The sequence below is a fragment of the Hoplias malabaricus genome, chromosome X2 (genome assembly GCF_029633855.1).
Source record: "Hoplias malabaricus isolate fHopMal1 chromosome X2, fHopMal1.hap1, whole genome shotgun sequence".
NCBI classification, from domain to species: Eukaryota; Metazoa; Chordata; class Actinopteri; order Characiformes; family Erythrinidae; genus Hoplias; species Hoplias malabaricus.
Genome location: NC_089819.1, coordinates 36,325,420 through 36,348,907, shown reverse-complemented (window position 1 = coordinate 36,348,907; position 23,488 = coordinate 36,325,420). Strand labels below are relative to the sequence as shown.

Here is a 23,488-nt window from a genome sequence, read left to right as displayed (position 1 = left end):
TGCCTGAAATATTGTAAACCAATGAGAGGTGAGCTAGGGTTGTGGTTTCACTGCTATACATCCTGTATGTTAGCATCTAATTTGTGAGAAGCTCTTGCCGGCTTTATGGATGTAGCAGTTCATGAGAAATTCCTGTAAGGTTTTGAGGACTGTAGCTGTCTGTTGGGCATAAACAATCTGAAAGTGTGTGTGTTTCATGGGCCAGACATAATCTAAGCTTAAGCCCAAACATATCAGCGTTGTAGATGGGTCTCCAAAGTAACCGGTGGGGAGATTTGTCAATGGGGAAAAATTTAGCAAAAGTCACAGGGTAAAATGTGTTTGGATTAAATTTTTTATATAACTTTTACAGCCTCTTTCTACTTTACTTTTCTTATGCTTAATCAAATTCATATTACTTTAAAAGACCAACAATATTGCTGCATTTATAAATAGTTTATTAGTAGCAGTTATTGTTGAGCATTTGCTTGCCTGATTGTTCTACTGTAAAACTAGCGAATATCAGTACTGATAGAAAAAGTAGCTACAAAAATAGAAGTATACACTAAAAAAGTGTTTCCTGGAAGGAAGAAATCTTGTTATAAAAGTGAAATGTTGTATTAGAGACTCCATTATCTCAGACAGATCCAATGAGTGGCATTGAGATGTAACAATAACTAATGTTCCATTATGAGTTTTCAGAGTCCATGCAATAAAATCCCTCGATTAGACAAATGTTTCCTTTACGTCCATTTTTTTTGTCACAGTTTGAGGCATTAAAAGTCCAAAAAACGTCCAGGCCATTTGTCCAAACCACAACAGCAGTGCACAGCCAGACAGTCAGATGTCTATTGTCTACATTTTCTGACATCTGACTGAGGATTCTGATTGGACAAGGTGGGTCTTCTGATTCACCCTCTCCGCCCACTTATTTGAGTCACGCTCACCTTATATCTGCAGAAAAACACAATAATACATCATATTAAGCATAATTCCTGTTTTGTAAACCACTTTGTTTAGTTTGTTGCAAAGTCTTCCCAGAATGTATTATAAAGTTATTTTTTACCAGCTCGGTGCTTGAGGTCAGTAACGAGAGCACAACAGATAATATATATGTATATAACTGGAAAACAGGAGGATCTGAGAGTTAATGTTAATGAGCTGTGTTCAGGTTGTGAGAAAACAGCTCTAAACATGCAGCAAGTTAACGATAATCTCTGGCCTTGTCCCAGACTGCACACTGCTGCACTAAATAGTATATAAACAATATATATATATATATATATATATATATATATATATATATATATATATATATATATACCCTTATCAGTGTTTCTGTAGTGTAGTATGTAAAGTTGTATAGTGCATTGTTTGGGACCACATCATTATAAATGCAGTATTTTACTGCCTTATCTCAAGGAATCAGCTCATAGCTATCTAATATTTTGGGAATGGGGTTGACTTTGACTCAGCAAATATGTCCTCTCCATATCAAACTCACTCCTACGCCCTTGCTCATTTCTACACAGATTGAAAACTGAGAAACTGAAGCACAGTTTAACTAATAGGCCAATTTTCTGTACTTTTGAATGTTTGAACATTGATGTTAATGTTGTATCTGGTGTTATAATGTTAGCTAATGATTTAGAGATAGAAGTTGTTGTTACTTTAATAAATTAGAACATTTGTAAACTTGTGTATTTTATTTCCTTTTTTTGAGGGGGAGATATGGTACAGGTGGGGCGTGGAAATTCCCCTTTGTCTGAGGTGGGTAATGATAGAAAAAGTTTGAGAACCACTGGGTTACACAAACTTCTCCTACCTTTTAGCTTACTCAAACAGTCTGACTAAGAACAGAATATGTAAATGTTTTATTTTACTTTCTGTGTTTCTTTATCCTTTCTGTAGATATCTCCCTATAGAGCAGGCAGGGATTGAGGGAAATAAAGAGATGGAGACAGGCTGATATTGGGAAGGTCATGTATTTTACTGTGCAGCAATATGGAGGGCTTGGAAAGACAGGCATGAAAGAGGATTTTCTGAATGCAAAATGCATGTGTACCTGAGTATATGCGTGACTCTGTGTGGTGTTTGGACATGCACACACACTCCAGATGGTCCTCCAGCTGCACCTGCACTTGCCTCAGCTTCGGCCTCCTGCGAACATACTCTAACTTTGCCACCTGATAGAGAGAGAGACACACACACACATATACATACATATATATATATATATATATATACACATACATATATATATATATATATAGTAAGGAAATGTGTTTGGTAGATTATTTCTTTGTTGTAACAATGCTGCTTGGCAATACATTTTATACCGCTGGAAAGCCTGTTAATTTCCCTTTTAAATAGTGCAGTAGAGCTGAGTATGTGGGTTGCGCCCATGAAAAACTTGCCAAATCATCTCTGCCAATGCCAAACAGCTTATTCTGCCATTGTCTCATTTGGTGGACTGGATGATTGAAGTTTGAAGAAACAAGACATATTGCAAATTTATTCATTTAACAAACAAGTGCCTCAGTAGCATGTGAAAGAAGCATACACACCTTCAAGAGGTTTCATCTTCTTGGGATGCCCACTTCGCGGCCTGTCTCTGACATCCCCCATTATATGGAACTTGGCCTTCAATTTGGAAATGGTACTAGGGCTCACCTCACATAATGCCGCAACTTGGTTTTCACACAGGCCCTATCCAGATCAGTCAAACATGGCATGCCAATTCTTGGAGCAGACACCTACTGACCACTGTAGCAGGACCCATACTCACAGATGCTGCCAATCAGGTGTCAATCAGGCACCTGATTGGCGGCACCTTATTGGCAGCACCTGGGGATACCAGAAGCTCAAAACAAGTGTCAACAGCAACAGAAAAATGAGCTGTTTGGCAATGGCAGAGAAGATTTGGCAAATTTCTCATGGGCGCAACCCACATACTCGACACTACTGTTCTTCCCACAAATGCATTATCTTCCAAACACAAATTCCCTTACATTTTTTAACTTAAACTTAAGTCTTAAGTTTATATATATATATATATATATATATATATATATATATATATATATATATATATATATATATATATATATATATATATATATCTCACTGGCGGATGCTGGTCTTTCAAAGCTCAATTTCGGCCTACATCATAAAATGTGTCGGTTTATTTATACGTAAATTCTACCCTCCGTTCCTTTTCAAGAAAATGATCTGTGACAACAACGCGTCTTTTCCAGGGACTTGACTAGTATCCTCTCAATGGCGAGCAGAGCTAGGCTGCTTAAACAGCCTTGGCCCATGTGAAGTGTGTCCGCCTGTGAGTGCTTTGTGACGGTGGAGGGGCTGCACCTGCTGGACAGAAACTGCGATAGAAGTCAGAAAGAGTGATAGAAGAAACCCACCAGAAATAGAAGCTTTATTTGTCGCTAGTCGTTTTTAACAAAAGAAAATGCCGCTAAGAGGATTAAGAACGTCTCCGGTTCAACTCAGAACAGAATGAAAATTTAACACTCCCACAGATCTTTACACCAAAGGATAGCTGATTCGCTCATTTCACTGTCAATCAAAAAGGGATTCAGCCTCAGACAGATCATCCAATCATCATGCAGAAGCTGAGCGTCTGGGCCAGCCGAGGCCAACCCACTGCCCCATAGACCCCCAGAGACGCTGAGCCTCAGATGGGCGGGACAAAGCCCAGCATTTATCCAATGGCTTGTCTCGTTTCGCTGCACTTCGCTGCTTCACTATTGAACTCTGTTTAAAGCACTGTGAAGCTGCGGGAATGATTGAGAGGAAAGCTGCCTCTTTACTAGTGATAAGAAGCTGATTCTGAACAAAAGTTGAGCGCGTTGTAGTGCATATTTATTCCATGACATGTACACACAACAGTATATATTTGATCACTTATTTTTTGACATTTGCAGTCTTAGAGCAATCGTCTCTGACATATATATATATATATATGAGACAGAGAGACACAATTTTGTTTTTATACAGTGTCAGGACAAAAGGTCATATATATTGGTACATTTTTACAAAGACAGGAGAAGATAAATACACCACTTACAAAAATGTATGATAGTGTCACAATAATTTCTTTTAGTCTGCACATCCAGTAATGCCACATACATGGCATGTATATAAAAAAGCAGAAAATCCTTCTCAGCGCCACAGTGACACTCACATGGTGGTGGTGTGGTAGTGTATGTTGTGATTGTATGAGTGTATCTGACACAGCAGGGCTGCTTGAGTTTTCCAGCAGGAAGTGGCTGCGTTAAAGCTGCCAAATCTACAAAGGAAGTGGCATTAATGAAAGTGAGAAGTCCTCAATTGGCAAGTATCTCATAAAAAGTTTGCTATTCCAGTGGCATACAACGAAACACTGGGTGCAAGATGGGAACACACCCTGGAGCGGCTGCCAGTCCATTGAAGGGTAACACACACACACACACACACACACACACACACACACACACACTGTTGAGGCTGGGCTCAAACCCTGGTGCACTGTGACAGTGACACTACCTCTCGAGGCATCATGCCTCCCAATTTTGTTATTACAGAATTCCAATAAATGTACAAAGCAGACACATACACACACCCATCTATTACAGAAAGGTGAGGCCAGGTAAAAGAAACATTTTAAATATGTATTTTAAATCTTTCATCTGTTTGATTCTTTTTACAAATATACATACACATTTTATAACTTCTTTGCAACTCGTGCCAACCCCCTGAAAGCCTGATTGTACAACACTCCATTCAGCTCTGAACACACACACACACACACACACACACACACACACAGCTCCAGAACCACAGAGATAAATGGATGGCAGGAAAAGAGACGGGTACGTAGCTCCAGTGGTCTATGCCAGTTTATGCTACTGAACTATCCCGTGGGGCTGAAACCCGGTACGTTCACCAGCCATGAAATCCTGCTGCTCCTCTCTTACACTGCCAGGCCAGAAAAGCTTTCCTAACTGAATTATAAATGGTTATATAACAGTAGAAACTAAGAAATGACTGTCTGTCAGCACTGTAATCGTAGTACTGGTAATAACGTACACTATTCTGGATATCATTACCATAACCAAGCTCATTCTGTGTTTATAAAGCAGACCCATTTTATCGTGACTGTAACCAGACAAAGTTTTCTCTTTTAATAGAGAATCATGGTGCTTTACCATTGCATGGCATGGGCTTGGCTCGATTCAACACGGCTTGGCACGTCACAGTTTGACAAACTTTTCCCTGGTCACTTTTCCACTAGCACAACTCTCCCAAGGAATGTAACCAGTGATGTTGCAAATCCTGTCCCTAACTGGTACCACAGGCTTTTTCAAAACACAGCAACAGTGGTGGTAACCTTAGTCGTCATATATTTGTGTGATTTTGTTTTTTTGGGCTGAACATGGCTCTGTGTAACAGTTGTCATAGATCAGAAGAGATTTCCTTGTAGCTTGTCTTGCTCCTGCTGGGGGTTTTATCAACCACCAATTTGAGGGGCCTTTGAACCTCTTCAAAACACCAAGGCATAATTTTACAAGCTGCCATTGTGAGTCCGTTAAAAACAAATATGACTGCTGTAACCTTTTTACAAGCGGCTAATGCTGGATGTCTGCTTTTTGTGGTGATTAACAAGTCTCTCTGTTCGATAAGCACTCTGCAAGGTTTACACCTCACATTAAGTACCTACACTTGGCTCTGTTCATACAATGTGCAAGCAGGGCCTTAGTGCCCAGTTCCAGGGATCAGGTACAATATTTGGCTAGTGGAAAAGCAATAGAGTCTGTTCCATGCAGTGGAAAAGCACCATTAGTGTCAATATAGTAAAAGATGAATGCCTTGTTGCTCACTACTGTTATTTGTGCAACACAGTGGTCACCAAACTTTTTACATATAAGATCGCCTTTTGAAATCTGAAAAAATTAATGATTTACCAGCATAAATGCCAGCCTTAGCCTACTTAAAATAATAAAGCTGTATATGTCCCCATAGCCTTCAATATCACAAAATGAATCTGTTGACTTATTTCAACATTCAGCTGGGTGTTGGCTGTGGTGGTACTCGGTGCCTGAGGCTGTACACTGTCTGCAATTGCTACACAGGTGTTCTGACAAGTTGTGCTACCTAACAATATATCCCAATATAACCTATCCTATAGCAGCTATGCTCATGCTCAGGCCCACAATATTAAATGTTTAATTTGACAACGATGATATGCTCCTTACCAGGGACGTCATTGGGCTGGGCGGTATATTGATATATTAAAATATATCGGGATAGAACAGAGCATGATATGGAGTGAGGATATATCGTTTATATCGATATTTGAAGTTTTTAAGTTTCTCTATGCCTAAATCTTGTATAGAGCCATTCTGTTCTCTCATTATGAGTCTGTGCTCTGCTCAGCTTGTCGGTTTCGCTCTGCTTACAGCCCCACCCGCGTTCTCTCTCTCACACACACAAGAGAGGCGAGTATCGCAGAGCGTTAAGAGGAGTTAGTCTATAAAAAGAACAGCGGTTCGGTTATATGGAAATGGTTCGGATTTTACCAGTCAGATGAGTAGCAGAAACAGCTATCTGCAGGGAATGCCTAAAGGAGATAATCTCATAATGCGCTAGTACTACCAGCTTATTTCACCACCTACAACAGCAGCACAAACTTCTGTGGTGCCCTACTCTGAGGTGCTGCTGCTACTGTTCTGAAGCATTCACGTCCTAGTTCCCCCAAACCAGTTCAGACAGCATTGCAAGCTTCATTAGCTAACGCTGTGCCTTACAAAATGAAAAGAACAAAGTGGCGTGGCAGTAGTTCACTACATAGCAAAGGGTATGCTCCCTGTTTCAACAGTAGAGCAAAAGGACTCCAAAAGTCTGATTAAAACTCTTGACCCACAATACCAATTGCCCAGTCACAATTTATTTGCATAAGAAGTACTGCCTAACGTACATTTAAATCAGACAGACCCTTTCCAACAGGCTCGCGAGAGTAAACCTGTGAGCCATATTTGAGCATGACTATCCAATTTATTGAAGTTTGAGAGATTAAAAGTGCATGTCGGCAGATGAGCTATTTCCCAGAAAACCACACTGGGAGCACATAGCCGAAGCCTTTACACTGTTCTTAAAAGAACTTTATTACAGACACTGTAGGTCTGTAAATTAATAAAGCAATTATTAAAAAAGTCTAAAATTATTACAAAAATTAAATTATTACAAAGTCTGTATTGCCCAGCCCTAGGCATCATAGTGGGGTGAAAAATGGGGCTAAGTTACCAGGGCCCCATGTGAGGGAAGGGCCCTTAAGGAGTCTGGAATATTTACATCATTTAAAGAATACATTAAACTAACTAACTAATGTAAATGTAATATTTTGGGTAAAAAAAATCAGTTGATTGATGGATTGAATTTTGTGTCCTAATCTACATATAGTGTCTGAGGGCAGGCACCCTCACCCCTTGCATGAAATGGTTTAGTCTGCCTTCACTGTTTTTTTTTAACTAGGCGCATTTAACTAAATCCGGTTTTCAGAAAAGAAAAGAAGCAGGAAAGAGACTGCTACCAAACTTATCTTCCAAGAAAGGTGAGCCCAAGTATGAAAGCAAATAGCCTACATCAGGGGTGTCAAACCAGATCCACGGAGGGCCGTGTGGGTGCAGGTTTTCCACGCAGAAGCCACACCTTATTCCACCTGTTTTTAATCATTGGATCTAATCAATAGATCTTGACTTTCAGTAGTGTCGGGCTTTTGCGTGGTTGAAAAGAACACCTGCACCCACATGGCCCTCCGTGGATTTGGTTTGACACCCCTGGCCTACATTAAATGAACTCCTGTGTTTATAAAACGCTTCAATACTATCGCAATTGTAAGTGCTAAAAACTGCATAACACAAAATTAGAAATAACATAATGCCTTATCAGTAATCTGAGGTAAACTCTAAATATTTTTTTTGTTAAGGCCTATGATGCTAGGCTACCTTTTGTGGAATTTACTGTTAGAGCTTTTAATCAAATAAAAATAAATTCAGTAAAGTTTTGTGCAGTGCTTGTGCATAGGGCCCAGAGGTTGATGCTATGCCCCTGCTACTTACAGTTTTATTTATTTAGGCAGCTGTATTGTAAAAGTACACAATTGTCGCTCATTTCGACAAGGTAGCACACCTCAGCAGAACACCAGGGTATAGTGTAACATTCGCTTGTGTTGTAATTTGTAATCCACATGAAATATTTTTTTAATAACTCCCGTTTCAGCCGAAACTGTCAGGGCCATGTTGGCTAAGCGGACAGGGCAGAGACACTACAGAGTCACAGCACTATTGGTCAGGGAAGCGAATTCGCATGTCAAAATTCACATGTCAAAATTCACAGTTATATGCCCCTGCTTAACTAGCTCATGAACCACTGTGGATACAGAATGACACAGCTATAGTAACTTAAACCTGATAACTGAAGCAACATGTGATATTGCGATTGACTTGCATAGCCTTGGAGATTGGTAACCACTTGTGTAACTGAATAAATCTCTGTACTCTGCTAAGGGCAAAACACCTTATGGAACCAAAACCTTGCAGAGGACTTATTGGCCAGGGACTTGTCAATCATGAAGAAATGCAGACATTCAGCACAAACTAAGTATTTGTAAAATCTCCACTCTACAGCAGCCATCACATTTGGTTTTATCCGACTCACATTGGCAGCTTGTAAAATTACGCTTTGTTTTTTCAAATTGTCAGAGGGGTGATTAGACGAAGAGATATAATTACAAGGTTTTGAGATTCTCTCTTTCCTGGTGTATAAAAGAGTGTTGATTTCTTCCTCAATCTGTCACTTTCCACAGTTTTACCAAAAAATTGTGTTTGTCTTTATGCACTGGTAAGTCGAGCACTGTGCAGCTGCAGAGCTGTGGGGGAAAGCTGGCATTTCTGGAATATTCTGGTGTGCCATGCAGTGTTCTTGTTCCGGTGTTCGTCTCAATAGTGCAGAGGTCCGTTAGTGAAGCCTCCCCACAGTCTAGAATTTCTGGCAGAGATTACACAGAGAGCTTTTACTGAGGGAGGAGAAGCTGAGGAAGGAAAGAAGAGGAGGGTACATGGGAGCTAGAAAAGATGGAGGAGTTTGTGTTTCTAAGCAGTTGGGTAGCAGTCCGTGTTGCTTCTTTAACAGTAATTACAGTAAGGCTTTTTTTCATGTAGCTGCATGAGAATATTCTCCCTTTTTAAGTGTTGTGTGTGTATGAACATGTGTTTGTATTTTGGCTGGGTGGCAAATGCCAACGTGTTTGTGTGTTGTGGGGGTGGGGGTGTGCTCATACATTCCTACCTTGACAGTTCTGTGTGTTTTTTTGGTTGGGTGGCAGCGCATGTTGCTGGTGTTGCAGCAGCCAGAGCAGCGTGTCACCTCCACACATGGAGGCCAAACCAGAAAATTTGCTGCCGTTGAGTCCACCTGACTGCGGGGGATTTCATACACCACTGTACGAGTTTTACACACTGCCAGAACTGCCTCCTCTATACACAGACATACACACAGTACACACTGTCAGTTTATTGTGTTCATCTGCTTTGTACCTACACCTAAAGTATACCATTACTGTAGCTAGACAGGGGCTTGTTCTAAGTCACTGAAAAGTACAGTGCATCAGTGGAAAACACATTCAGTAGATTCAGTAATATATTAAAAGTGCCCTAAGTATTAAAAACAGTAAAGAACAACTCAGTATAACCATATACAAAAACATTTCAAGTTTGGATTTTTTAATACCATAAAAAGCTAAATCTGTCATGTTTAAATTCTCCTAAAGATTAATTTAACTGACAAATATACAAAGCAAAAATCTTGACCAACTTGATTGTTTTGTTTAAAAAAAAAAAAAAAAAAGATCTGGGAAAGAGGAATGTTTTCCACTATGTTACATTACATTCCCTTTTAATCACACTTTTTAAACATCTGGCATTGTTTTTCTGAAATAACCATAGACTCCTCAGAAAACTATACTGTCTTGATGGCAGCATGTGTCTCTAAAAACCTTTGCCTCCATATCAATGGAAAATACTCACATAAGCATGTCACCAAATTTGTGGTTACTGATACATCCCTAACACCACCCCTAACCCAAAAAGTTACATTTAGCCCAGAGTAATGATGACAAAGGCTCTATTTTCCCTATCACAAGTCAGTAAGTAATCACAATAATTTTGAAGCTGTATTTTTAAGGTAAAACTACAAACCACTTCAACAAACCACAGATTCACAGATATTTTATTGCATTTTACAACATTTCAGGGAAATGTGTATATATGTATACACACACACCCATATATATATATATATATATATATATATATATATATATATATATATATATATATATATATATAATAAAGAAAAATTTGGGCTAAATTTAGCAGCTACAAAACTACAAAGTGCACCTACACCGATCAGCCATAACAATATGACCCCCTCCTTGTCTCTACACTCACTGTTCATTCTCTGAGCTCCACTGACCATGTAATCTTAAAATTACAGAATGTAGCCAGTCTGTTGCTCTGCATACTTTGATTTTCCACCTTTCACCCTGTTCCTCAATGGTCAGAACCCACACAGAGCAGGTATGGTTTGGGTTGTGTATCATTCTCAGCACTACTGTAACACTGAAATGGTGGTGTGCTGGCATGAATGGTTCAGACACAGCAGTGCTGCTGGAGTTTTTAAACTCCTCAGTGACTCCGCTGGACTGTGAATAGTCCCTCAACCAAAAATATTCAGCCAACAGCATTGAATGGGCAGCATTCAGTGACCACTTATGAAGGACTAGCGGACAACCAACACAAACAGTGCAGCAACAGATGAGCTACTGTCTCTGACATCTACAAGGTGGACCAAAGAGTTATGTGTCTCTAATAGAGTGGTCAGTGAATGGACACAGTGTTTACAAACTCCAGTGCTTATAACAAAACAACACACACACACTCTAATACACCCCTGTATTCAGTTTCACTGTAGCACTAAGCAGGATACACCACCTATGTTATACCTGCTCTGTTGTGGTCCTGATCATTGAAGGACAGGATTAAAGAGGGCAAACATAGTGAGGGAATGGACAGTAAATGCAGAAACAATGAGCTGGTTATAATGTTATGGCTGATTCTTGTATATAGCAAGCATTTCTGATAAAATAACTCAAATGTATATAATGTAATATCCAAATAAATTGCAATTGAATCTACACAGAATATGGACAAACAAAATCTCCATCTGTTCACAGAGAACCTGGATCAGGTTTTGCTCTGAGCTGAGTCAAATTCAGCCATGACACAAGCAGCAGAAAGTGAGCAAGCAAGTGTAAAAGAGTGAGTACATATATATTGTATATACACAGCTAAAATAACATGCAGCAGACTCTGGGAGAGTGTGTGCTGATCTAAGAAGGTTATTCAGTTCAGACTCTGAACAGGCTGCAACATGATTGCTGACATGTATGGAATCTCTACCTATTAAACTTCATTTCAGAGTGTGAATGCGTGTCTTACCGATGCTTCTCTTGCGTCTGGGGTTTGAATGTGAGCTCTTGAGGTTGGTACTGTCATTGAAACCATCTTTATGGTAGTTCCATTTAGTCTCACGTACTGCCTCATTCTCTGCACCTTTTAGAACAACAGGGGTGTGTTGTTATATTTTGCTGTTTTCTCATATTTTCAGTTTAGATTAATTTGTATTTTCAAATCCCATTTAAATATCTGTCTCTGCTTCCGCTGCTCATAAACTTAGGTGGCTGCATCTGTCCATAATTATTCAGGCTGGAATGGTTGGTGTAACCAACACACTCTTCTCAACTTGGTCAAAAGCCTTTTTTTGCATTTGGCAATGAAAATCTGAGCAAAAGCATATAATATTTCATGAGCACATAGGACAAACTCGAGAATGAGTACTCAGTCTCTAAGGCTCCTGGGAAAAGTCACTGCTCAACATAAGTTCAGAAGGCAGTGCTGCCTTGAGGAAAGAAGGAATGCAATTGGTTACAAGCCAACAGTGGGGATGAACCTGATTGATTAGAATGCATTGGGTGGAGATTTTCAAATACCACATAATAAACGCTTAGACACCCATGGTTTGAAAGCTCTGAATGCCACAAATGTCTTTGGAATAGGTTAGTGTCTAATATAATTTATACCCTTTTTTGTTACTGTACACTGTTTCATAATTTCTTAGGAGCATTGAAAAATATTTTGTATTGTTTGAATGGAGGATAATGTAATTTGATGCCTCAGAAGCCAATTCTAAAGTACATTTTGCACACTTGATCTATAATTGCTCTGCCTCTGAAGAAGCTGCAGAATGATTATACAAAAATGCTGTGCTTCCTCAGAGGCAGCAGTCATGTGCTCATGTGCACATCCATTCCTACCTTTGTGCCTGCCTCAGAGGAAGCAGAGCCTTTTTATTTAATAACATTGTGCAGCTTCCTCTGAGGCAGTAGTATAAAAGTCATAATGTATAGGAAAGTACTTCTTCAGAATCTGCCCCAGAGATACCAAAAACAACCAGTCACACATCTGCTATTTTGGCAAGACATGTAAAAGGAGGATTCATTTCGGACCAAAATGAGAGCCAGTACAATGAATACATGGAAGTGCGTATACCCGGATGTGCAGATAGCCAATTAGAATGCAACTGGCAGAATTCTGAGAATAATGCCAACTTAACGCACTGAAGGTATCAGACTCTCTACGTCTGCTTGTGGGCAGTGTGTCTTTGGCTAAACCTAGCTAGTAACCAATTTCATTCCTTCTTCCTCCATGGCAGCGCTGTTTTCAGAATGATTTTGAGTATTGATTTTGTGCATATCTGAGTAGGAGCAGTGACAAATGTGACAGCACATTATTATTGCACAAGAACAAATAGAAAGTATTCAATCTTTCATCATTTCTCAGATCCAGTATTTTGTCCTCTTTCTCCAGTAGAAAAATAGATGATTCAGAAATAAATGCGTCACATATCTATTTATACACTGTAATGTAATAATTTGACTGCTTTAACTGTAATAATTATGAACAAATGTCATCGTCATCATCATCATCTTTTCCACTTATTCATTTCAGGGTATGAACAAATGTACAAAAATATAATAATACAGCAGTAATGCTGCTGCTCACTCCAAACCCTTTAGGATGAGTTGGAATGGTGTTGGTGATTCAGAACTAATGATCTGACATCTTTAACTAACCTCACTAATGCTCTTGAGGCTAAGTGGCATCATTTTCACAGCACTGTTCCAACTTCAAAACTTTCAGATAAAAAAGGAAGCTTTTACTGAAGGACATGGGTAAAAAACGCAAACTTTGACCATAGAAGGTATATATATATATACAGAATAAAATTATAGTTTACAATTCTTCCTTTCCCAAAACGAGCCAAGGCATTTTGGTGGTTGACTTTTGTCACATTAGATTAGCTGTGTATGACCTTTTCACTAAAGGTGTGAGTAATTCCATCATCACGCTAGCTATGTCCATGTCATGAAGGAAATAAGATGTGCATTTCTGTAATTGATCAGACAAGATCTGTGTGCTTAGACAAGTTTCTTGCTTGTTTTCATTGACTGAAAACCACACAAATAAGCTCTCACTCATACTGTAGGTGTTTAGCCTTCAGGGAGAATAAATGTATATGATTAAGACTTAAAGGAGACTTACTGGAACTTGAGGCTACCTTTGTGCTGTAATGTCATGTAGTTAGCCTAAGTTAATGCATGCTTCACTTGTAGTGCTTGGCTCAGCTTTGGGGACTAATGGAACTGCAGAGTGTATTTGTTGAGTCTGGTAGAGGAGATTATAAATGCTTGAGGAGTTTTAAATGCTTGCAGAGCCTGGCTGTTCTTAAACAATGTGCCTGATGATCTGGACACACTCATTGATGAAGAAGTGTTTTTAAATTGCGAATCTCCATTAAACAGTGCCGTGTAGTGCAACAGAGGACAACCGAGAAGAAAGAAAAATTGGAATAAAATCGCTACTCACAAGGGTTCTAGAGGCAGTGCTGCTTTTCAGGCACATGAAACGTAATTGGTTAGCAGTGGACTGGCAGTGATGAATGTGATTGGTTAAAATGGATTGGGTGGAGATTTTCATATACCGCACCATAAACAATTAAAGGGTCAATCTAGGCCCTTGTGGTTTGCCTGCATTGACTGCGAGAACTTACTTTGGAAGAAATAAATGTGCAATACACTGTACACTCAATTCTTTTTCATGATTTTTTTAGAAATGTTGCAACAAACCCAGTATTTTGTTTTGCGTGAAAGGAGGATAATTTAACTTGGTGCCTCTGAAGAAGGTGTCTCCTGCTGCTCAAATATGTCTCGAGACTAAAGGCTAATTTATGCTCAACGTTATATACGTATATACGGACTGAGCCTTCTGTCCGTACTGTGTTCATTTTGTACGTAATTTGCATGTTTTCTGAAAGCTTACGGATGCGGGTGGGACAGAGCAATACTGGAGACCGCGGGGGCAGTGCAAGATGCGAATGGTGTTGCTAATCGCTCTGCCTCATTCGCACTGTGCACTCTGTTTTACAGACTACACGTTCCTCCGCCATCGCCATGTTTGACTCTTACTCCGAACAGCCCTCTACTGGATGTGTTGCTCAACGACCATGTCAACAGAGCTGACACAGGGAGTATAAATGAGACTTAGGCTTCAGTAATCTCACATGTGCCTCCTCTGCTAATCTAACCTTCAGTTACACTAGATGTCAGAGCCGTTTTTGAAAAGAGTTGATGGGATTTTAGCCACAAGAACCTCATTACAATTACTAACGTTTGATGATTACTTCTTCATCACAAACAGTACTCCAAATCCAACAAAAATCTATGCTTTTCTTTGCAGATTCAACAAGCTGCTTCTGCACAGCAGGGTACAAGTACAGGGTTGGTATACTTTAGCATAGATTCATTTTATTCATTATGGAATGTAAAATATTAAAATAAATCTTTACTGGGTAGATTTTTTTATACTTACTAAATGTCACATTAATTCAGTCAGCATAGTCCCAGAATTTATTACAGGTACATCGAGGGGGTTACAGGACAAATAGAACTCATAAAAGTGCCATTTCAATCAAAAAAATGAGGTAAGGTCACAAAAAGGATTGAATGGCCTTTTCAACGTAGAACCAGCATTGGGAATCCTACGTGGCCCAGGACTGTGTGCAAAAAAGGTCTGGCATGGTGAGTAAGCAGTAGCACTGCAAAAACACTCTGCAGCACAGCCACCAGCTGAGCCTTTCTCCTGGGGCTACATGCCCCTCTTGTTGCCCCCGGAAACCACCCCTGCATGTAAAGGGGAGGGAGGCTTCAATTCAGGGCTGAGCAGTGGAGATTGCTAACCAAGCCTTTCACAAACTTGTTAGCAGACCCGAGAAAACCAGTCCTGGAGGCACACAAACACACACATGCTAGGAATTCAACATGAATAATACATTACAGCACTGGCATTCAGCTGCACTAAGCTCATAAAGGCAGCATGACAACAGCATAATAGAGAGAGCCTCTTGACCTCCCTCAAGCACCAGCAGCTCTACACATGCAGCTGTTTGCATTTCAATTACACATCCAGAGGGGAAATCTGATCTGATGCGAATACTTATGGAGCTCCTGTTGCACATTGCTCTATCAGGGCACTCCATAATATTTGTGGTATTCTTGTTTATCCACCATATGCGAAAAGAATAACTTTAACAGTAGTTGGTTAAAAATACAGACATTATACAACCTTAAGTGGTTTAGTAGCACTGCTGTAATATCAGCCATTTAAAAGCTGATGAATTTCATCAATACATTTGTCTAATTCTGTGGATAACAGTATATCATGGACGTTTTTGCCATTTTTAGATATCAGTATATACATGTTACTTTTAGAAATAGGCCAGGGCTAAAGTGTGGCCCACTGATTTAAAGGAACACTAAGAAGAATTTTTGCCTTAAACCTTATGGTGATCCTTCACTGACCGGTAATAGGGAGAACAGAGCCTCTGTCATTTCTACTTTGGGCTCAGCGCCGCAGAAACTGCACTGTAACTTTTGGAGGAGGGTAGGAAACCACACACCCCCTGGATTTCTGGATTGTAAATTTGTCTCTGCAATTGTAGGGGTAGCCCAGGAGCTAAATATACAAAACCTTTAATCTGCCAGAAATGTAGTTGTCATGTCTTGACAATCTGATCCAATCAAATGACAAACATATAGTACCTGTCAAATGTTTGGACATGCCCATTTAGGGAGGGTTTCTTTTGTTTTGGGCCATTTCCCACATTGTGAATGTACAGTACCAGTCAAAAATTTGAAAGTCTTCTCATTCAATATTTTCTTTGTTTTATAATATTTTCTACATTGTAAATGAATTTGGAAGACATTAAAACTATGTATGAACACATATGGAATTATGTAGTAAACAGAAAAGTGTTAAACAAACCAGAATATTTTTTATACTTTAGATTCTTCAAAGTAGCTGCCTTTTGCTTTGATGACAACTCTTGGTGTTCTCTCAGTCAGCTTCATGAGGTAATCACCTGGAATGGTTTTCAGTGAACAGCTGTGGCCTTGTCGAGAGTTAATTTGTAGAAATGCTCACCTTCTTAATGTGTTCGAGACCATAACTTTGGTTGTGCAGAGAATATACAGGGAATAGCCCTATTCCACCAATGATTAATGAGATGTGTCCAAACTTTTGATTGGTACTATATTTTATACTATGTATAAATGGAAATCATACTTTAATATTAAAGTATTTTATAATATATAATACAATGCTATACATCTTTGTGTAAGTGTGTGTAATGCCCCGAGATGGAGTGTGTAGGGTGTGTTCCTGCCTTTCACCCAATGATTCTGGGTAGGCTTACATATTATTATTTATAGCCATTTGTCATCATATAGAAGCTTTCTGTAAACTATTAGGTCAGCTAGGTCTAATAGCCTAGGTGTGGTTTGTTTTTTAGATTTTTTGTTGGCCTTCTTTCTCCAGCAGACTAATCTTGAAAGACAGCAGAATTCCCAGCGGAGAATGTGACATCAGTCACCCAAGTTCACACATACAGGCAGTATGTGTGGCGCCTCCTGAAACTAGACAGAGACGCCGTCTCCGAGACAACCGTCGCGGAGGCCCTGGGTATAAAAGCAGACTTGGACAGTGACTTCTATGAACTTCAGAGGGAGATTAAAGAGCACGTCCTTCTCATAGACCAGATTCTCACAGCCGTTGAGTTGCATGATGTCTCGAGGCAGGTTACCACATCCACTAAATCCCAGCATGAGGTCAGTAACCGTTTGTTTTTGCTGTTGCCGTTTTGTTTATGACCACGTTGGCAGACTGTAAAGCCCAGAAGCCCACAAAAGAGGCTTTTGCTAGGTGGCATAGGGTATTGATCTTGTTGATTTGGATGTTTACTAGATAATTATTGTATAAACAGATCTTCTGAAAAGGTCGGAAGGGTTGGTATGGGTGTGGGAATCCCTTGTAACTCTAAGAAACAGGAAAATCCAGACACCTGCTTATTCTACATTTCTTCTGAATAAAGGGGTTTTCAAAACTTTGTTGCTGTGATTTTTTTCTGCTTTTCTGAGAAGACTTTACAATAGATATTAGACCATTTAATGATCCTTTAATGGCATTAAGACACATTACCTTTAATATGGTCAGGTAGTGGTGTCAGATCCTAGTTCTTGATCACAAACACCAGCTCAGCACATCAAGTTATTGTATGATATTTTAGCTCCAAGAACAGTATTTCAGCTTCTCAGCAGTCCATTGTTGGGGGGTTGTATAACGCTTTAGCTGACATTTGGCTCTAAGCTGCTAGGATTCTGACTGGTACCAAGAAATGTGAGGGCATTACCCCTGTTCTTGCATTGTTACACTGGTTTACCAGTGAAATTCAAAGTTGATTTTAATGTGTTATGGTTTGTTTTTAAAACTTTTTATTGCCTAGTTCTGCCCTGCTCTGTTTTCATTCCACACCACATGCTCTACGCTCCTCCAATCAAATGCTGTTGGATGTCCCTCACTCTTGGTTGAGGTTTAAAGGGGACTGGGCCTTTCTGTAGCTGCTCTATGACTCTTGAACAATATTCCAATATAGTCTTCCAATATTTATAAAAGAATCACATACAGTAGATATTTTACCTACTTATTCACTCAAGTGTTTGAATCCCTTTAAAAGACCAAGCTTTCAGTCTCCTGTATGAGTTCATTTTATTTTATTAATTTGGTTCTGTATTTTAATTTGTCTTGCCATCAGTAGCCCTTTTATTTCTTTATTTAATCTTGATTTGTTTTTACATGCACTTACTATGCTTCCCATAGTTTTTTAATATGTTCATACCTGTACAGCACTTTGGCTGACATCTTTTGTCTTTGAAATGCACTATAGAATATAAAGGTGACTTGACTTGACTTGGGCATGTTGAACTTGTCAACTTGTTTCAATAGAGATTATAGTAACTGTGTGCCCACAACTGAGCGCATGTTTCCAGGATGAACGCACCTTAAATGGGGAAATATTATGAAAAATCACTTCTTGAGCTCCTACCCACCTAGACGCTCTGAAATATAAAACTACCCGGTCAGTGACCTGCCCAAGTCTGAATTATGGGATAAATCTTGTCATTCTGATTTTATGATGCACTGCTTCATCTTGATGTCTCCAATAGCAGCCATGGACCCGTATATATGTGAGAGCACAAAGACAGGATTAAACAGCAAAACAAACAGAGAGAAATCATTAAAATCAGAGAAATATCACAAAAACCAAGAAATGGGACGAAAAGAACATGAAAATTAGTAAATAAGCCATGTCTAAATACCTGACTGCTGGGTGTATTGTAAAAAGAGGCTCATTTTCATTTAAAGACATGTACACTGAAACCGGTTGTCCTGATAAATGCTGTATAGACAGGGTGAGAATGGTGCTGTGCTTTTAGATACTTGTATTTTGATATTTTGGTATTCCTTGACCACAGCATGTCACAAAAAATTTATTACAACCCTTTATAGTACACCTAGTAGTGCACCTACAGTGTACTACACTCCCCTTTGAAGGAACACTATGTAGTATTTGTAGCTTAAAAATACAGCTTCAAAATCATTGTGATGATTCAGTGACATGTAATAGCGAGAATAGCACCGCTGTCGTTGCTAGTCTGGACTCAGCACTGCAGAAACTGCACTCTGTCACTTCTTGAGGTATGTAGGAAATCAGCCCAGCTCTCCCTCCCTTTCCTTCCATCCCCTTCATTTTAAGACAGTTTTGTAAAAATAAATTACACTCTGCACTGTAGAGGAAGCCCAGGAGCAAAAACACCTAAACTTACCTAGTGTTCCTTTAAAGTTGCTGTGTTCAATAGCTATCAATCTAATATCAAATCATGATGCTAGGGCTTAAACATCGCTCTTTGTTACAAGAATTATCTGAATGTGTTTGCTTGTGTGTAGTTATAAAACACAGTTTATAAACTGAAACCGACTGTAATGCCACATTATGGCAGACAGTTACTAAAAAGCTGTTTTGGAGGTTTTAACATTTTTCCTAAACTTGATTGATTATTGCACATTTGTTTATTTGCCTTACCCAAGGATTGGGACTGCAGGAGCCTCTGGAGTTCACTAATGCTGCTGATCTCGCTGCTGTAGATTCTCTCAATCAGCTCTTGGGGTAAAGACTCTGCCTTGAGGAGCAACATGTTCAGAGTCAGTGTGTTGGCAGGTTGAAGAGTAATTTTGCTTATACATAGCTTTTAACTCATGGTAAATACAGCTAAACAAACAGCTGTGTAGATGTCCTGAGTATTGCAGAAATTTACATAATATATTTAATATTGTACTCGCAGGACAATTTGATTAAACCTACATAACATTCACTCAAATGTGAATTTCATGTTGTTTCAGGGTAATCTAAAACAAACCTCAACTAAGTATACATAGTCATGGAATAATCATATAATCAGTCTTGCAGAAGTCAAAAGTATATACTCAGTACTCAAATATCTGTACAGTACAGCAGCTGAGCTCCCCCGCCACCCCCCACCACACACACACACACACTCTCACACAAAGAGTTGGGCAGTGATATTAGATATATACTTTATTGTTTATTGATCCCAAAGGAAATTTAGCAAGGGATCAACTTACTGGGGATAAACACAGGGAAAAGTGGTGGTAATATATATATATTATCATTTAACTTCCCTTTCACTGTAGCTAATAAATGAATAGATATATCTTGTGCCTATGTATCACTCTCCAACTGTGTGTGTGTGTGTGTATCTGTTGTATGTATGTTCAGCATTTATGGGGACTACTGCCAGCCATGCTGACACTGCAAGGACTTTAGTACAACTCCAGTATTTTTAAACTATTTTTTGAATCATTTCAATGTTCCTTTGCTGACTGTGGCTTAAATGAATAACTGTTCCACCAATTTTAGAAATAACCAAAAATAATATTAATTACAGTTCAAGTTGTACTGCTTTTCTTAAAAATACATTCATTCATTCATTCATTATCTGTAACCATCCATCCATCCATTATCTGTAACCGCTTATCCAATTTAGGGTCGCGGGGGGTCCAGAGCCTACCTGGAATCATTGGGCGCAAGGCGGGAATAGACCCTGGAGGGGACGCCAGTCCTTCACAGGGCAACACACACACACACACATTCACTCACACACTCACACCTACGGACACTTTCGAGTCGCCAATCCACCTGCAACGTGTGTTTTTGGACTGTGGGAGGAAACCGGAGCACCCGGAGGAAACCCACGCGGACACGGGGAGAACACTTAAAAATACATGTATATTTTTAATTACATTTTTTTTTACTTTTAATACACAATTTAGGTGCCCTGAACATCAATATTTAACTCAACTCTTCAGTCAAAATTTTGGTGAAAATATAAAAAAAGCACACTTTTCTTCAATCTGGATAATACTAATTCTTAATGAATACGTGATTTTCTTATATTTCATATTGTGTTCAGTTAACTGGGTTTAGTAAATATTGAGGTATTTAAATATAACTGTTTAAATACAAAAACTATACAATTAATTGAATTATTCAAATGTATTTTTTATTATTATACTTCAAAGTGAAATTTAGTTATAGAAAAAAAATTTCTCCAAGAAACGTAGATATTTTTTTTTATTAAGGTTTTAATGTATAATCTATGTTGTTTACCTAAAATCACTAGTGACCATATGCAAAACTCTAGACACTCCTTGCCAAATTGTTTGTTTGTTCACTTTTTGGGCCTGTGCAAAAGATATTTTAGAGTTCATGTTTTTTTCCCCTCAGTATGTAAACCAAAATAGAAATGGTGCGTTAAAATACTTAAGTTTAATGCCCTTTCTGCTCCCTGTAGAGGGAATATTTAACCTAAACATGTCATCAGCATTAGATATGATTTAGCCTGGTGTGGTTTAAGCTTGCATACGACTATATTCATTTGTTTATCTGAGACCTTTACTGTACTTGCAAACAGTCTATAGCTAAAAATTGACACTAACTTATCAAAAGTTTTGTGTGTGTGTGTGATTTTTAGGAATGAAGGTTATTTATAGTATGCTACGTTATTGCCCGTCGCTGCAGTGACTTTATCTTCACACCTTCTATGAAGGATTAAGTCTAGATGATGGAACATTGCGGTGACGATCTGATGCCATTCAGTGTAAGGTCTGGTACAGATGTTAGATGATCATTTCTGGCACTCCAACCTATGCCAAAGATATTGGATGGTGCTCCATCTCTCCATAAAACCCAGTTCCTCTGCTCCACAGCCGAAAACTGGAATGCTTTATACCCAACTAGCCAAGGCTTGTCCTGGGGCACAGTGAACGTAGGGCAAAATGTTACCTTTGCTCAAAGGTAACATTTTGTTACCGCCACGTTTCTAATGAGATAATAGGCTATACACAACGAGTCAGCTGAATTAAATATAGAGCGTATCAGTGAATGTAACGTGGAACACAATAGGGGAATCAACCAGAAGAGACGCGTGTGTGTTTACCTCAGCAGCGGCAGTGCGGGTGTGTATGAGACAGAGGCAGCAGGCGAATAGGCAGCAAAGCGCTCCTCTCATCGCTACCGGACCACCGAGCACAAAGAACAACCGGAGACCATCCCCAGAGACAGCGTGTGTGTGTTCCAATATAAAGTGCGTCTTCCAGGTCTCAGATCACGGTCCGCTTTTTCTAATCCGAAGCGTCAGGGCGCGAGACGAGCAGAATTGTGGAGCGCGCACAAGACGCTCATTTCACGTCAGATAGAAACGAATATTTTAGCATCTTTCTCTCGCAACACAATCACAATCCTGCTGTTAACGTAGAAATGCAGGCTGTAAAATCCACGGACAAATAACTGTAAACAGTTTGCGGTCTCTTCTCCTCCCTTCTCTGTGACGCTCGTGCCTGTTCGTCGCTCCGTTAGTCTCTGAATGAACTCCTGACTCCTCTCGTCTCTGAAGAAGAAGTCCAGCTAGAAGCTGTATGTGCGGGAACACGTGTGTGTGTGAGTGCGCGCGCCCCCAAAGATTCCTCAAGGGTGGTTTCCACGAGAGCTTTTAAGCAGCACAGGCACTTAAACACAATATCTGTAGACCTACATCAGTCAAACAGCCAAAACATTAACATGATAGCCTTATGTGTACACTCATTATTCATTTAATCAGCTCCACGGGCCATAAAGGAGTACGCTGTAGATCTACAGTTACTGACTGTAGTCCACCTGTTACTCTTAATGCTGTATTATTTCCCTATCACCCTTACCACCATAGCACATGTAAAGATTTGGTTGGTGGATCATTCTACACCACTGGTTGTGCTGTTAGTGTGCGTTGTGCTATGAGTGGATCAGATAGAGTAATGCTGCTGGAGTTTTTGAACACCTGAGTATAGTCCACCAGCCAAAAATTAACGGCTGATAGCATTCTGTGTCCACTGTATTTTTGTCTTCCAAGTGGATTCATTTTATCAGTTAAACTCAACTTAGCTTTGAAGAAATAATATAGAATCATTTATTTATTAATTTTATTAGTTCAGACATCTCAGACTTTGAAAAAGTGATAAGGAAGTGAGAGTCATACTGATTAACTGATTCTGACTCTTTGTTGTTTTTTAAAGAAAGTCTGGCCCTGTGCTTACAGTCTGCTTGATGTCAAGACCATTAAGGTTCCTGATGGAGTCTACTGATTAAAAGTTAGCATTTCCTGTGTAGGGAACACAATCAAAGATGACAATTATTTTCTGCCAGTTAAAGCAAACATTATTTTTTTTGCTGAATTAAATAAAAAAAAATTAAAAATATGCTCCCCCACAGGACCAGCACAAAGCAGGTTTCCTTTGGATGGTTGAACATTCTTAGCACAAATGTGACACTGATGTGATGGTGGTGTGTTAGTGTGTGTTGTGCTGGTATGAGTGGATCAGACACAGCA

General features: G+C 39.3%; 1 protein-coding gene and 1 long non-coding RNA gene across 3 annotated transcripts; one reads left to right on the top strand and one right to left on the bottom strand.

The window, feature by feature from the left end:
• Positions 1-339: 339 nt before the first annotated feature.
• LOC136676611 (platelet-derived growth factor subunit A-like) lies at positions 340-22,500 on the bottom strand. Of its 2 annotated transcripts, XM_066653720.1 has the most exons (6): positions 22,064-22,500; positions 19,630-19,726; positions 11,535-11,648; positions 9,325-9,512; positions 2,045-2,165; positions 340-933 (listed from the first exon to the last, which is right to left on the bottom strand). In XM_066653720.1, the coding sequence occupies exons 1-6, from the start codon at positions 22,133-22,135 to the stop codon at positions 923-925; spliced, it is 603 nt and encodes a 200-aa protein (XP_066509817.1). In that variant the 5' UTR covers positions 22,136-22,500; the 3' UTR covers positions 340-922. The 2 variants fall into 2 exon arrangements, with proteins under 2 accessions (XP_066509817.1, XP_066509818.1); XM_066653721.1 differs by lacking the exon at positions 11,535-11,648 and having other exon boundaries at positions 341-933.
• LOC136676616 (uncharacterized) lies at positions 7,747-17,558 on the top strand. The gene is made up of 3 exons (XR_010796307.1): positions 7,747-7,871; positions 14,892-14,932; positions 17,028-17,558. It is a non-coding gene; the product is annotated as an uncharacterized lncRNA (long non-coding RNA).
• Positions 22,501-23,488: the final 988 nt, after the last annotated feature.

Bases quoted from the DNA above. Each gene is read 5' to 3' on its own strand.
- LOC136676611 (XM_066653720.1), bottom strand. From the start codon at position 22,135: ATGAGAGGAGCGCTTTGCTGCCTATTCGCCTGCTGCCTCTGTCTCATA. The intron at 19,727-22,063 runs GTAAACACACAC...TTGCTCCTCAAG, and splicing joins CCCGCACTGCCGCTGCTGAG to GCAGAGTCTTTACCCCAAGA. The intron at 2,166-9,324 runs GTAGGAATGTAT...TCTCTCTATCAG, and splicing joins AAACACACAGAACTGTCAAG to GTGGCAAAGTTAGAGTATGT.